This window comes from Lagopus leucura, unplaced genomic scaffold (assembly GCF_019238085.1).
Source record: "Lagopus leucura isolate 7727_CA_CO unplaced genomic scaffold, USGS_WTPT01 Super-Scaffold_760, whole genome shotgun sequence".
NCBI lineage: Eukaryota > Metazoa > Chordata > Aves > Galliformes > Phasianidae > Lagopus > Lagopus leucura.
The window spans coordinates 13,082,643-13,095,169 of NW_024962257.1; the positions used below are offsets into that span (position 1 = coordinate 13,082,643).

The following is a 12,527-nucleotide window of genomic DNA, read 5'->3' on the forward strand; positions in this document are numbered from 1 at the left end:
TTGCCTCTGCCACATGGAGGGTTCTTGTGCTGCTCACTGGAACGTCGGAGCCAGGCCTGGATGGAGCTCCAGCAGCGCCATGCTGATGCTTGTGGCTGCAAACAGGGAAGAAAGACTGTGGTGTTTTATTAATGTGTGTGTTCTGACAATTTGCATTCAAACAGCCCTAAATACCCACCCCAGAGACAGAAAATCAGAGCAGTTTGTGTGCAGGACAGCCACTGAGACTTGTGTGCTGCCTGCAGCTGGCCCCTTCTTGTACGTGCTGAGAAGCAACGCTGGACTGGAGCCTGGAACAGTGAATAATCCAGCAGTGGCCTGGCACCACTGCCAGCAAAAGGCACGCAGGAGAGCCTTCCTGCTTTCTCACATTTGAGCTGCCCTAATATTTCAGACAGGAAAGAGGAAGGAAAAGCACCTTAGCTGCTCCTTGTGGATTAGGCCACAAGCACTGGCTGGGCACAAACTGTGCTGAGGGATTGAGTACATGAGTGGTTCTTCTTGCCAGGTTCCACTGTGCTGTCAGGACAGGCTGGCTCAGAGGACTCAGCCCAGAGCCGATGCAGCTGGAAGCCCTTGAAATGGCCACATTTGGCAGCTCAGCTTCCCCTCTTTCTGCCCCTCAGTGCTGAAGGAGCTGCTGGGAGACCAAGTGGGCAGGCACAGCCAGGGTAGGGAGGAGTACAGCCCCCTGTTGCAATCCCCTGCAGTCGGTCTGTCCTGCAGTTCTGCATGCCAGCATAATTGTGAGTCCTTAGATGAACACAGCACTGCTTTTCAGGATGTTTTTCTGCAGCCTTTAAACTCTCTTCTGGTGAGTGCTGCATTTACAGATGATTTAAGCCGGTGCCATCAGCGAAGTGCAAAGGTTATTGCAAACTGGGGGGTGCTGAAATAGATGAGATGGGAAATGCCTTTCAGCTTGTGCTCTTCACAGGCTCCCTCCCAGCACTGCAACTGGGAACGCAGGCAGCCACCTGCTGTCTTTTCTCCTGGTCATTACAGACCTGCAAAGGCTTCATGCGAAAGCTTTTTGCTCCCCATGACTGTTCCTTTCCTTCTCACGTTGTGAATCTTTAAGCAAAGATGGCTCTTGCCTCTCTGTTTATGGCTCTGAATGAGAACCTTAATTAAACATTACAGGCTCTCTGTCAACCCATCTGTAGCAGTGCTCCCGCCAGAAAAAGCAGCCCTGCTGGATTTCTCCTCCCAGGAACTAATTCAAGCATTAGCAGATGGAAGCAGGAGAATCACTGGCAAGGAGGAGCTTTATTTTGAGGGTGCCCTCCCACCTTCACAGCACTGGTTGGTGTCACTTGGAGCTTGCAAGTTGTATTTAATGAGAAGCTCAAGGGGTTTCTGTGTCACTGTGAAATGCCACAATTAGCAATACCAAATCCTCAGAGTTTTAGGGCTCCTGATCCCTACTGTCCCCATTGCAACTATTTCCAAATAAGAAGCTCAACATTTGCTTTGGCAAAAGAATCCCATTTTAGCCCATCATTTCACATGGAGTTTCTGCAGCTTATCAGGCGTGTCCTTATGTGGGGAGCTTAGCCAACAGCCTCTCCTGCCTTGAGCTCCCTGTACCCCAGGCTGTGGTTTCTCTCTGGCCAGCTGGCTTTGACAGTTGATGAACATTTTTCTAAGCAAGTCCAGCAGGACCCACAATCCTGAAGAAATCACAAGCAGGACTGACAGTAGCAGGACACTAAAAGTCAGGATGCTGCACAAAGTATTTAGCTCATTCAGTAACACAGCTGACAGGCAGCACACTTACCACAGTTATGTCAGCAGAGGAACCAAGCTACTAAGACTTGGAGCTCCTGCTCCAAACATGCCTTAATGCTTCAGGGAGACAGCCAGAGGGATATAAAGCTGCTAAAAGAGCAAAGGAGAGCCAAGAGGCTGAAGAAAGCATCTATAACAAGAGATTTATTGATGTGCGAGTCTATTCTGAAACAGAACCAGCTGCTTCCACGGGCTGGGCTCCCAGCAGCACTGCCATGCCAGAAGCAGCTCAGCAACTGTTGAGTTTAGCAGAAAATACTGAGGCTGACTGAGGTGGTCCCTGGTCCCACTATACAGTCAGGTCCAGGATGAGGTCAGGGTTGGTGGAAACCATGAAGAGATAGATGCGGCGGGACAAGTCTGGCCCAACACGGTGCTCCTTCCCACTGATGTCTGATTTCACAGGGATGTTACTCAGCAGCAGCAGCCTCTCACCTTCTGTGCTGCACTCTTCATAGGCCTTCAAGCACACACAAGAATGAAGCAGTTAACACGCGTGCTCTAAGAGAAGACCCTACTCTCCACTGAGAGGCTCAACCCCATTATTGCAGAGAGGATCCCTGACTAAGCAAGCATTCCCCCAAACACGCAGGCATCAGAGGATAAAACTCAGAAGAATCAAGATCCACAACTTGCAAGCAGGCTCCACACATTCTGATTTGTGTGTGTTGCCCCTTCAGTATACAAGGAGATAGCTTTTCTTCTGAAGAGGGTATGCTAGGAGCAGAGATCAAAGCTCCAGGAGAAGAAAAGTAGAAGAGAATATTTGACTGTGTAAGACTTACACAGAAAAAAAGAAGGAAAATAGTTCTGTCAGTTTCTGATCTAATGGAAACAGCTTAAGTGATTCGTGCTCACACCAAATGGAAACAAGCACTTGTTGTTGACTTACCTGTACCAGGAGGCCAGGGGAAGGATATGCTTCTGCTATTGCTGCTGCTGTTGCAGGGCTGACTCTGTTAAACTGCTGGATTTGGCTCTTCCACACCTGCCATAGCCCTGTGCCATCCTTCTCCACTTGCAACCCCTTGCCCGAGACCCCAGCAGTGCAGAAAGACAACTCCTGCATCTCCAGCTGACTCCTACAGAAAGACAGACTGCTGAGAGCAAGACCAGGAGACAGCGTGTGGGCACTGGGCTTCCTTCTAAAGCCTCTCTCTTCAGGACTAATATTTTTTTCTCAACATTTTCTTTCCTTCCCTGGAAAGCTTCAGAACATCTTGGTGCAAAGGTTTCCCTAGGGTTCTCATCCTCTCTCCCTTCTTCATGCTGAATCACAACTGCATTCACTGTGAGATTAGTTGATTTCCAGCAGCACAGAGGACTGAAAATGGTCTAGTCCAAGCCCTAACATCAACCAAAACAGACTGGCACTCACTGATAAGCATTCCTGTAGCTTCAATGAGGTTTTCCAAAGCTCTGGGCTTTGAACTTGTCCAATCCAGCAATAAACTCACTTGTATGGGCGCCTTGCTATTGCCTTAGTCAGCACAGAGATGTGCTCACCAAATTCCTGCCACGTGTCTAGGAGCTGTACATCAATGTTACCCCACAGCTGGAGCACCACCTGCGCCTGGAACAGAAATGACAGTGGTGAAACATGTAAGACACCAACCAATGGGACAGAAATAGGGTCAGGAGGGCCAGGACAACCTGAGGCCCTCATCCTCCTTCATAAGCATGCTCCAGCTTCAGCCAGCAGTGCTGCTGTCAGCCCTGACCACCAAAAGCACTCGGAAATAGGAGCAAGGAGAACACAGGGGCTCACCACATCTTTCAGCAGGGTGCAGATGGGCTGGGAGGGGAGGGAGGCTGGGCTGACTGCATGAGCTCTGTTCACAAAGAAGAGTAGTAAAGCCTGCTCATCCTTCTTAGCTCCCAGTAAGCTGGTGGGTCATCATCCCCCTTTGGGACATACCCAGGCAGGGCAGGAATTTAGTTTGAGGGATATCAAGTAAGGGTTTATATCCTGTTTGACCTAGTTTGTGACAGCTCTGGTATCACAAGGAGCGCTTCCACTCTGCTGTGGGACACAGGCTTTGCAAGGCAGAGAACCAACAGCAATTTTCACAGCTAACTGGGCAGCTTTTGTTGGGGCTGGGGAGGGGAGGCATGATCAGATCCAAACAAAAGGCTCAAACCCGTGCTCACGGTCAGTTAGGGTGAGGGAGCATGCATGTGGACACAACCTGACTCCAAGCAAGCCATCACCTTCCTTGTCAAACATTCATTATACAGAAGGGCACATGAGAGGGGCATGAGAAATTCTACCTCCAGTATTTCCTGCTGAGTCATAAACAGCTCTGGGCCAGGCTGGCATTTGGAACTCTGCTTTCCAGGGCTCAGTGCCTGCCACCCATTCTGCTCCTGGTTACACCTGTAAGCAAGACACACAGCTCACACTTGTGCACTGCATATTCACACCTCAGGCTGTGTGATAAAAAGGAAAAGGTCACTTAATCCACCCACTTTTGCTACCTCCCAGTCAGACTTGATGGTGGAGACAAAGCTCCCTTGTGAGGCAGCACTGCTACAGCTGGCACACTGCTGCAGTTCTGCATGCCACATGGAGCCCTTCTGTGTCAAGAACTGCAGATCTACACGTGAGCTGGAGGGAAGTGGCTGCAGAAGAGAAGACAAGACCCAAAACTAAGGTAAATGCTGCTTGGCTCCCTTAGTGGCAGAACTCAACAGGCCACGGCTGATTATTTTAAAATGTAACACGCTTGGTAAAATTATCCTCACAGGCTTCAGTGAGAAAGAGCCCAGGAAGTGGTGAAACAAGAGCTCTCCCTTGGGAAACATTTCAGAAAGGACAGGACAGGACAGACCTAGCTACTGCAGCTGAGTTGATGTGGGACAATCTGGACAATCACACTATCACCGTGAAGAGGAAATTCCTCTGCTGTGCATGCATACAGGCAGGAAGCACTCAGGCACTGGGAGCAACACATGAATGATACATTCCAGGAACAAGAAAGGGGCTTCAGGCACCAAACATCTCTCCCTGCTTCATGAGCTGCACACTTTGCTGAGAACAGACAGGCACTGCAGCCCTGCTTGGTGCACAGGGCAGTGCAGCAAGAGCTGTATCACTGCATCCCTCTGCCTAGTCCTGAGTGTAGTCTCACCTGCAAACAGGTGAAAAGGATTTTGCTAACTACAAAATCCTTAGTCTGCTCTAAATCCATCTGCAAAATATATCCACAAGATGGTAAAACTCAAGTCCTCTTGAGCACAGACCTTGTGATTTACAGCCCATGCTGGCACCACGCTCAGCAGCTCACCCCAGACACCTCCCTGCTGCACAGATGCTTCTCTCCACCCATGGCAAACTTCCCAGCCCCGCTGCTCCCCACGCCCCCAGCACATCCCACCTGTAGGCATCCAGCCCCACGACAGCCAGGCTGTAGGTTTTAGTGGAAGAGCCCTCCAGGCTGGCCAAAGGTAACACTTGGTTCAGGTCAGGCTGACTCCCTGACGAGGCATCAACAAAAGTCTGAAGCAAGACAAATCACACCCAAGTCTGTAGCAGTTTTCCTCTCTGAAACAAACCCTCCCTATCTCTGGCTGGACAGCAGGGGGCTTCCAGAACAACTTTCATCACTGGAAGCTGGCAGCAGCCAGACTGCAGCTGAGAGTGCTGCCTTTGGGCAGGCACAGCATGCCACCTCTGCCAATACTCAGCTTTTTTTCTGGCTCACCTTTCTCCCTGGAGCGTTAGCACTGACCTTCTCACAGGCACTGGCTATTCTAGCCTCTCCTTCTCTACTCTCAGACTGCGCTGGATGGCCTCTGAACTTCTCAGGGCAGAAGCACAGGCTGCCTAGATAGGTATAAATAAAACACGGCATGACTGCACGCACATGAACTAACCATTAAATTCTCTGCTTCCAAATGCAAGCATTTCTAAGGACTGCTTGCTTTGATTGTTTCTTTCAAGCATTTTTTTTATAAGCACAATGAAAAGGGAAAAGCTAAACACAAGGAAAGGCAATCCTCCCAAGGCAATCCTGCCCAGTCCTCCTCTGAAGGAAAGCAGAATCCTGTAGTGGGTTTAAAGGCAAATGCCTGCACGTTTCCCCTATCGCTGCACTCTCACACGGGTTCTCTGCTGCACTCTGTAACGCAGCTTTGTTTCAAGGTGGAGCAGTGGCAGTTATGAATGAACCCTCCCTTGCCTCCCATGTTCTCCTGGCACTCTGCATGGCTCTGGCTCAGAGATCTACATTACCTGGGTTAGGGAATAGAGGCGCTTTAGAAAATCTGCTGGCTCCAGCAACATCAACACCTCCTTTTCCTCTTCAGTTTTCACCATGCAGTCATCCTAAAGGAGAAGAAATAATTTCCAACACATGCAGAACCCAGCATGTCTCCACCTATGCAGTGCCTATGCTTTTAGGGGTTCTGACACTCACAAGGCCATGTTAGATTCAGCTGGGACAGTTATTTTAATTCATAGCATCTCATACGATGCCATGTTTTGGTTTTAGAAGAACAATGCTGATAATACATCAATGTCTCTAGTTTTGTATAGAGGATATAAGGATATTTTAGTATTGCTTTAGTATTCTCAGCTTCTCCTATTGTCCTGCCAGTGAGAGGGACAGGGGAGCAGGAGGAGCTGGAGGAGACAGAATAAGGACAGCTGACCTGAACTGGCCAAAGGGAAATTCCATACCACATCACATCATGTGGAAGGAAAGCCTGAAAAAGGGAGGAGTTCAATGGGTGGCCTGCTGCTGCTCGGGGACTGGTTGGCAGGTGGCTGAGCGATTGTTTGTGAATCACCTGTTAGACATATATAATTATTATAACTGTTATTCTTTTTCTCCTCTTTCTATTCTCTAACTCAACTCACGAGTTCAACTTTTCTTTTTCCCCCAGATTCTCTCCCCTGAGTCCACTGGGAAGGGAAGAAGCGAGCTTAGCCACCTGCTGGGTTAAACCACAACAGTACTATGCTGATCAAAGCCCACTGCTGAGCTGAAAGAACTTTCCCACACAAGCAAATCACCGAAGGTGCAATAAATGACCTGGTGAGGAAAGCAGTGACAACTGCAGAAATTGCCATCTAAGCCAAAAAGACAAAAAACAGCTCTGTCTGCACCTCAAAGTCATCATATGACCACAAGAGCCAAACTACAGTTCTGCCTCTATCTGAAATTCTTATAGTGGGGGTGAGGACAAGAACAGCCTAGCTTTGTGGCTACAAAAATACAGTTTTACACAGCACCTACCACGGCCAAACCAAAACAGGCACAGTATTTGGTACCAGAAGGAACCTGCCCTCTTTAAGGTTCCTAGAAGCAAAAGGAAGAGCTGGTCTACCAGTCTACCAGGAAGAGCTGGTAGGCTTTCAAAGCTGGGGGCCCTGCAGCAAACTTGCCCAGCCTTTTCCAACCATGCAGATGCTGCCTGTGACAGCAGGCCATACACAACATCTGCTCTGGAAAAGCTGCTGCCAACCTAACTAATATCTCTGTATGAATAACTTGTGGTCATTTCAGTCTTGCTTACTACAAACTCCCCAGACTATCACTGGATGCACACATGCCTAAACCAAACATGTGTAGATACTTAGAAAACACCATCTTTAGAATAATCTGAATGAGCACCACTTCCAGCTCTCCTCCTGAGCTACCTGTGGCCATTGGTAACCAGCATGCCTGAGGCTGCTGCTGTCAGCACCCAGCACAGAAAGCCAAGTCAAAGCTTTCTCCCCACAGAACATCTGATGTCAAATTACATTTACAACAGAGAAGATGACGACTCACTGGCGAAGATGGAATGGTTGGCATATTTCTCCTCCAGGTTATGCTGCAGGGAATTGCCTGAGGCTTAAAGGAATGTTTACAGTCCAGGGAACTCAAAGCCTTGATCCAAATATCTGAGCCAGGATCTTCAAGGAAACCTGTGGAGAAATAAAGATCAGCCCTGACATAAGAAAAAGAGCTGCTTTATCTGTGCTAATACTAACGGCACTGCTGCTTCTCCAGAGCCCAGCACGATGCAACCCCACCAGCAGCCGAGTGAGGGGTGCTGGCCTGGCAGAGAGCCGCTCAGCAGCCAGGAGCAGCACGGGGCTGCCCTCGGCTCTGCCCACCAGGCCCCGCAGCCCACCTGGATCCACGCACACCTCCAGGAGCCGCAGGCAGCGCTCGGGCCTCAGCAGCCGCCAAGCCGCCGCCGCCTCCCGCTTCTCCAGCGCCTCCCGCTCCTTCCGCCGCTGCCGCTCCCGCCTCCGGGCCTCGGCCTCCCCGGCCGCCCTCCGCCGCTTCGGCCGTACGGCGGCTGCCGCCGGAGGAGAGACTTCCGGAGCCGCACTGGGGCCGTAGGGCTCGGGCTCGGGCTCCGGTTCTGACTCGGACACCTTCCATGTCGCCCGGGCCCGGCGGCACCGCTCGCTGCCCGCCATGGCCGAACCCTGCAGGCTCTGGGAGGCTCCAGGCCCCACTAGGCCGCGCCCGTTGCCATGGCAGCAGCGGAGCGCCCCTCCCTCTAAAGCCTCCGGCGCCACCCCTCGGCCGCAGCACAAATGTTCCGGTGTGGGTGAGGGGGGACTCTTTCAGGCGGACACATGAGTGGAGGGCGCGGTTCCTTTAAGAGTGCCGCCGCCGCCATGATCTGCTTGGTGCTGGCGGTCTTCGCCAGCGTCTTCCATAGCGGTAAGTCCGGCGTCCTTCCTTTTTCTCCAGTTCTCCTTTTTTCCCCCCTCCCCTTCCTCCTTTTTTATCCTTTCCCTTCAACCCCCCACCCCTTTCCCCTTTTTTCTCCTCCCTCCTTTCTACCCTTTCCCCCGCCCTCCACCCCCCTTTTTTTTCCCCTCTCCCTGCCCCCTTTTTCTTCTTCCTCCCCTTCTCCTTTTTCTGCCCCCTTTTTCCCTTTCTCCCCTCCTTTCCCTCCACCTGACACCCATGCCTTCTCGCAGCTCGCTCCGGTATCTCCGAGCGCACCTTCATCGCCATCAAACCGGACGGCGTCCAACGGCACCTGGTGGGTGAGATCGTGCGGCGCTTCGAGAGGAAGGGCTTCAAGCTGGTGGGGTTGAAGCTGCTGCAGGTGCGAGGGTCGGGCGGGGCTCTCGGTGTGCCCCGGCACGCGGGAGGGGTTCCATGCCTTGTCAGGAGGCTGCAGGGCCGTGTGTTGTGTGTAGGCTTCGGAGGAGCTGCTGAAGGAGCACTACATCGACCTGCGGGACCGGCCCTTCTATGGCCGCCTGGTGAAGTACATGAGCTCGGGGCCAGTGGTGGCCATGGTGAGTGCTAGGGGGAATGGGTGAGGAGGGCTCCATCTGAGGGCCTCTGGGAGCTGTGCTGGTATAGAGGATGCGGTTTGATTTCAGGGTGAGCCGTTGGAGCTGATTCTGTTTGCTGCTGTGTAGGTGTGGCAGGGTCTGGATGTGGTGAGGATGGCACGCACGATGATTGGAGAGACCAACCCGGCTGAGTCCAAGCCTGGCACCATCCGAGGAGACTTCTGCATTGAAGTTGGCAAGTGAGTCTGGCTTCTTGTGCCCTGAGTGTTGCTGTGTATTCCTGTCCTTGCATTCCTGCCCAAGCCCTGCGAGGCTGCATCAGCAGAGCAAAGTTCAGATCACTCAGGTATTGACATTGGACATGGTGACCTGGGTTGGTTTTGCCAGAAGGGAGCAACCTGGGTTTAGGTCTCTCATGCTTCCTGAGGCTTCTTCTCCCTTGGGCCGAGGGGTTTGCTTGACAGGGAATCAGGACTGTCAGGCTGTGAAGAGGCACGGAGGAGCCCTGAGCCCTCTCCTGGAGGCTGCCCAGCTCTGCCAGGCATCCGAGTTTGAAACAAAAGCCAAGCTGCAGTTCTGCAATCATAAGGGCTTCTCACCACTGCGTATTGTCCAGTGGTGACCTCTGGTGGCTGCAGCTGAACCTGGCTTGTGGTAGTTACTCTTACTAACCTTCCTGGCTTAGGTTTTCATTCCTTGGTGTCTGACACAGAGCCTGCTTTACAGGACCTGCTTTCACTGAAAGAAGTGAGAAACGTGGAGGCAAATCAATGGTAAACCTTTAAAACAAACAAAAAAACCCTCCTCAGATAAACAGCCACTTGCAGCTCCTTCGTAGCACATAAATAATTTCTCCTTACAGGAGGGAGGGCTGCTGGAAATTGACAGCTCCTACACATCCTAAGCCATGTTCTCCTGAGCAAGAAGGAGGAGAGCTGGGTGATGGAAAAGAATACTGTACAATGTGACTGCCTTGGCAGGCTTAATTAAATCAGTTGGAGTGAAACTTTCCCGGCTGCAGCTTCCCTCCTCAGCCTTTCTCTACTTACTGCAAGCCTGATCTCTTTCTTGTTCCCCACAGGAATGTGATTCATGGCAGTGACTCGGTTGAGAGTGCCCAGAAGGAGATCTCCCTCTGGTTCCGCCCAGAGGAGCTGATGTGCTGGGAGGATGCAGCTGAACGATGGATCTACGAGTGATGACACAGCCTGAGGGAAGTACATCTTCCTGACCTGGGCATGGGGCATTTTCATTAGTTCCATTTTGGCCCCTCAGGCTGGCTGTGGATTCTGTTGTGGTATCACATGCTGAGAGTTTCTCTTTTGTGTGTCTGTGGAGGGGCCCTGGGAGCTGGTCTTTATGTTTGTAACTCAGCAGTTCAGCTCCCTGCAATAGTAGCTTTTTTTTTTTTTTTTTTTCCCCCCTCCATCCCCTGTAGTAAGTAGTTAAAGTTGCTGCTCAGTTTGCTGCAGCATCCCAAAGTCTTTAAGTGGTTCAAGGTAATTTATAAAGGAGAGTGAAAGCTGGGCTCTGTGCCTGTCACTGTGCTGGCAGGCCTACCAGGCACAGAGGGACACGTGCTCCTAGCCCTGGGGAGGTGCACTGCTCACTGCAGGGTACAGGCACTGTCATCCACTTGCATTTTGGTGCAGTCCCTCACCAGAGGCTTTTAAAGAAGTGAGCTGCCGAGGTATAAAGCGGAAAGGGCAGAGGCTGGTGACTAGGGCTGACCCAGCCTGGTGACACTCATCACTTTAATGTGTCCCTTGTGTGCAGGGCAGAAGTAGCCTCTGGAGGAGGAGGCTCATTAGTCGGGCTCCTGCTGTGAGTTTTCACTTCTGGAGGCTTCCTGACTTTCAGTGACAGCAAGGCCTGTCACTGGAGAGGCTCAGAGCCACTTGTTTGAATGTATTCCTGAGTCCCGTTTTTGCCTGCTGTCCCTCTTTATTTTCACACCGCCGTCCATTTCATTCAGCTGTTCCTGAGCCCTCTGCACAGCCTGCCAAAATATAAAGGCAGTGACTGTGGCACTGCATTCTGCTGTGGAGCAGGGGTCTGGTGAAACCTGAGGGAAAAAGGGTTTTGTTGCATGTAGACTGAGATACTTTGCTCGTGTTCTGCAAGCTCATCTCCCTCTTGAACTAGAAAGATTTGTATCTTATGGGGCACGAGTGCAGTTCCCCAGCTCCCACTTCTACCTGAAGGCTGGCCTGGGGTGGTGGGACTGAGCAGAGAAATACCAGAAGTAATGGAGAGAAGGGACTTGGGACTTCCGTGATTAACTGTGGCTTTCCTTTGCAGTCCAGTGGCAACACACAGCATTTCTGATAGCCAGAGCACCTCATGCCTTCAGGGCCTTCTCCAAATGGTTGGTTACAGCTCTAATCATCTAAAGAGATCATTTGTTCCCACAAATCATCCCGTGTGTTTTTATTTATAATAAACTCTGGAGAGTTCCATCTCTTCTGGTTGTTGCTGGGCGAGTGGGAGGTGGCTCTAGGTGAGCACTCACAGGAATGTGAGCTAGAGCCAGTTTTTCTCATGGAACTGTGCTGCTAGTGGTAGCTTTCTTTTGTTTTTTTTTTTTTTATTGCCCCAGAGATGCACAGGCAAGGCAACTAATGGGGAAGGAGCCACAGTTTGTCAAGATATTAAAATAACTCAGGAAGGCAATTATAAGGGAAGTTGTATTCAGATGCATTGTATTCTGTGTGTTCAGATTAATGACCAACAACTGGTAACTAGCAAAGGCAATCTGCAGTCTTATTCCTAATTTTCACTACTTTGCTATTCTGTTGCCCCATCTATTGTCACATGCATTTCTTAAGTTATTTGACAAAATAAACCTGAGCTTGTTTGAACACCTGGGACCTGGAAGAACAGTTGTTCTCATATCTGCTCTGATGCAGAGCCTGTGATGATGGCTGTGGTTGGGCAGTGGCTGAAGGAGTCCCTCTTTTACATTTTATTTCTGGTTCTGGAGGAAGCAATGGGCTTCCATATAAAGTCCAATGGGCTTCCAAATACTGTCCTCAGGAGCATGTGGCCGTGGGACCAAACTGTCCTGGTTGGACTCCTCAAGGACTTGAAGGAGTGGCATACAACTGTGCTCGGGAGGGTTGGGAAAAGGTTCTGCACCAGAGGGTGGTGGGCACAGCCCTGAGCTGCTGGAGCTCACAGAGTATTTGAACACCACTCTCAGATGTAGGGTTTGGGTAGTCCTATGCAGAGCCAGGGGTTGGACCCAATGATCCTTGTAGGTCCCCTCCATTCAGGAGATGAGGAAACGTTGAGGGAACTGGGCTTGTTTAGCTTGGAGAAGAGAAGGCTCTGGGGAAACCTCACTGTGGCCTTCCAGTACTTGAAAGGAGCATTTAAACAGAGAGGGGAACAGCTGTTTACAAGGGTGGATAGCAATAGGACAATAGGGAATAGTTTTAAACTGAGACAGGGGAGGTTTAGGTTGAATATTAGGAGG

General features: G+C 50.9%; 2 protein-coding genes across 2 annotated transcripts; one reads left to right on the plus strand and one right to left on the minus strand.

The window, feature by feature from the left end:
* Positions 1-1,914: 1,914 nt before the first annotated feature.
* Positions 1,915-8,497, minus strand: EME2 (essential meiotic structure-specific endonuclease subunit 2). Its single transcript, XM_042864733.1, has 8 exons — positions 7,915-8,497; positions 7,569-7,705; positions 6,026-6,118; positions 5,169-5,290; positions 4,063-4,168; positions 3,249-3,364; positions 2,684-2,873; positions 1,915-2,251 (listed from the first exon to the last, which is right to left on the minus strand). The coding sequence occupies exons 1-8, from the start codon at positions 8,207-8,209 to the stop codon at positions 2,081-2,083; spliced, it is 1,230 nt and encodes a 409-aa protein (XP_042720667.1). The 5' UTR covers positions 8,210-8,497; the 3' UTR covers positions 1,915-2,080.
* Positions 8,339-11,914, plus strand: LOC122176330 (nucleoside diphosphate kinase 3-like). The gene is made up of 5 exons (XM_042864749.1): positions 8,339-8,459; positions 8,723-8,853; positions 8,948-9,049; positions 9,176-9,288; positions 10,131-11,914. The coding sequence occupies exons 1-5, from the start codon at positions 8,372-8,374 to the stop codon at positions 10,246-10,248; spliced, it is 552 nt and encodes a 183-aa protein (XP_042720683.1). The 5' UTR covers positions 8,339-8,371; the 3' UTR covers positions 10,249-11,914.
* The last annotated feature ends 613 nt before the right edge of the window (positions 11,915-12,527 follow it).

Coding starts and splice junctions, on each gene's coding strand:
- EME2 (XM_042864733.1), bottom strand. CDS start 8,209: ATGGCGGGCAGCGAGCGGTGCCGCCGGGCCCGGGCGACATGGAAGGTG. Junction 7,706..7,914: donor GGAGGTGTGCGTGGATCCAG/GTGGGCTGCGGG, acceptor ATTTCTCCACAG/GTTTCCTTGAAGATCCTGGC. Junction 2,874..3,248: donor ATAGCAAGGCGCCCATACAA/GTGAGTTTATTG, acceptor GTCTTTCTGTAG/GAGTCAGCTGGAGATGCAGG.
- LOC122176330 (XM_042864749.1), top strand. CDS start 8,372: ATGAGTGGAGGGCGCGGTTCCTTTAAGAGTGCCGCCGCCGCCATGATC. Junction 8,854..8,947: donor TGGGGTTGAAGCTGCTGCAG/GTGCGAGGGTCG, acceptor TGTTGTGTGTAG/GCTTCGGAGGAGCTGCTGAA. Junction 9,050..9,175: donor CGGGGCCAGTGGTGGCCATG/GTGAGTGCTAGG, acceptor GCTGCTGTGTAG/GTGTGGCAGGGTCTGGATGT.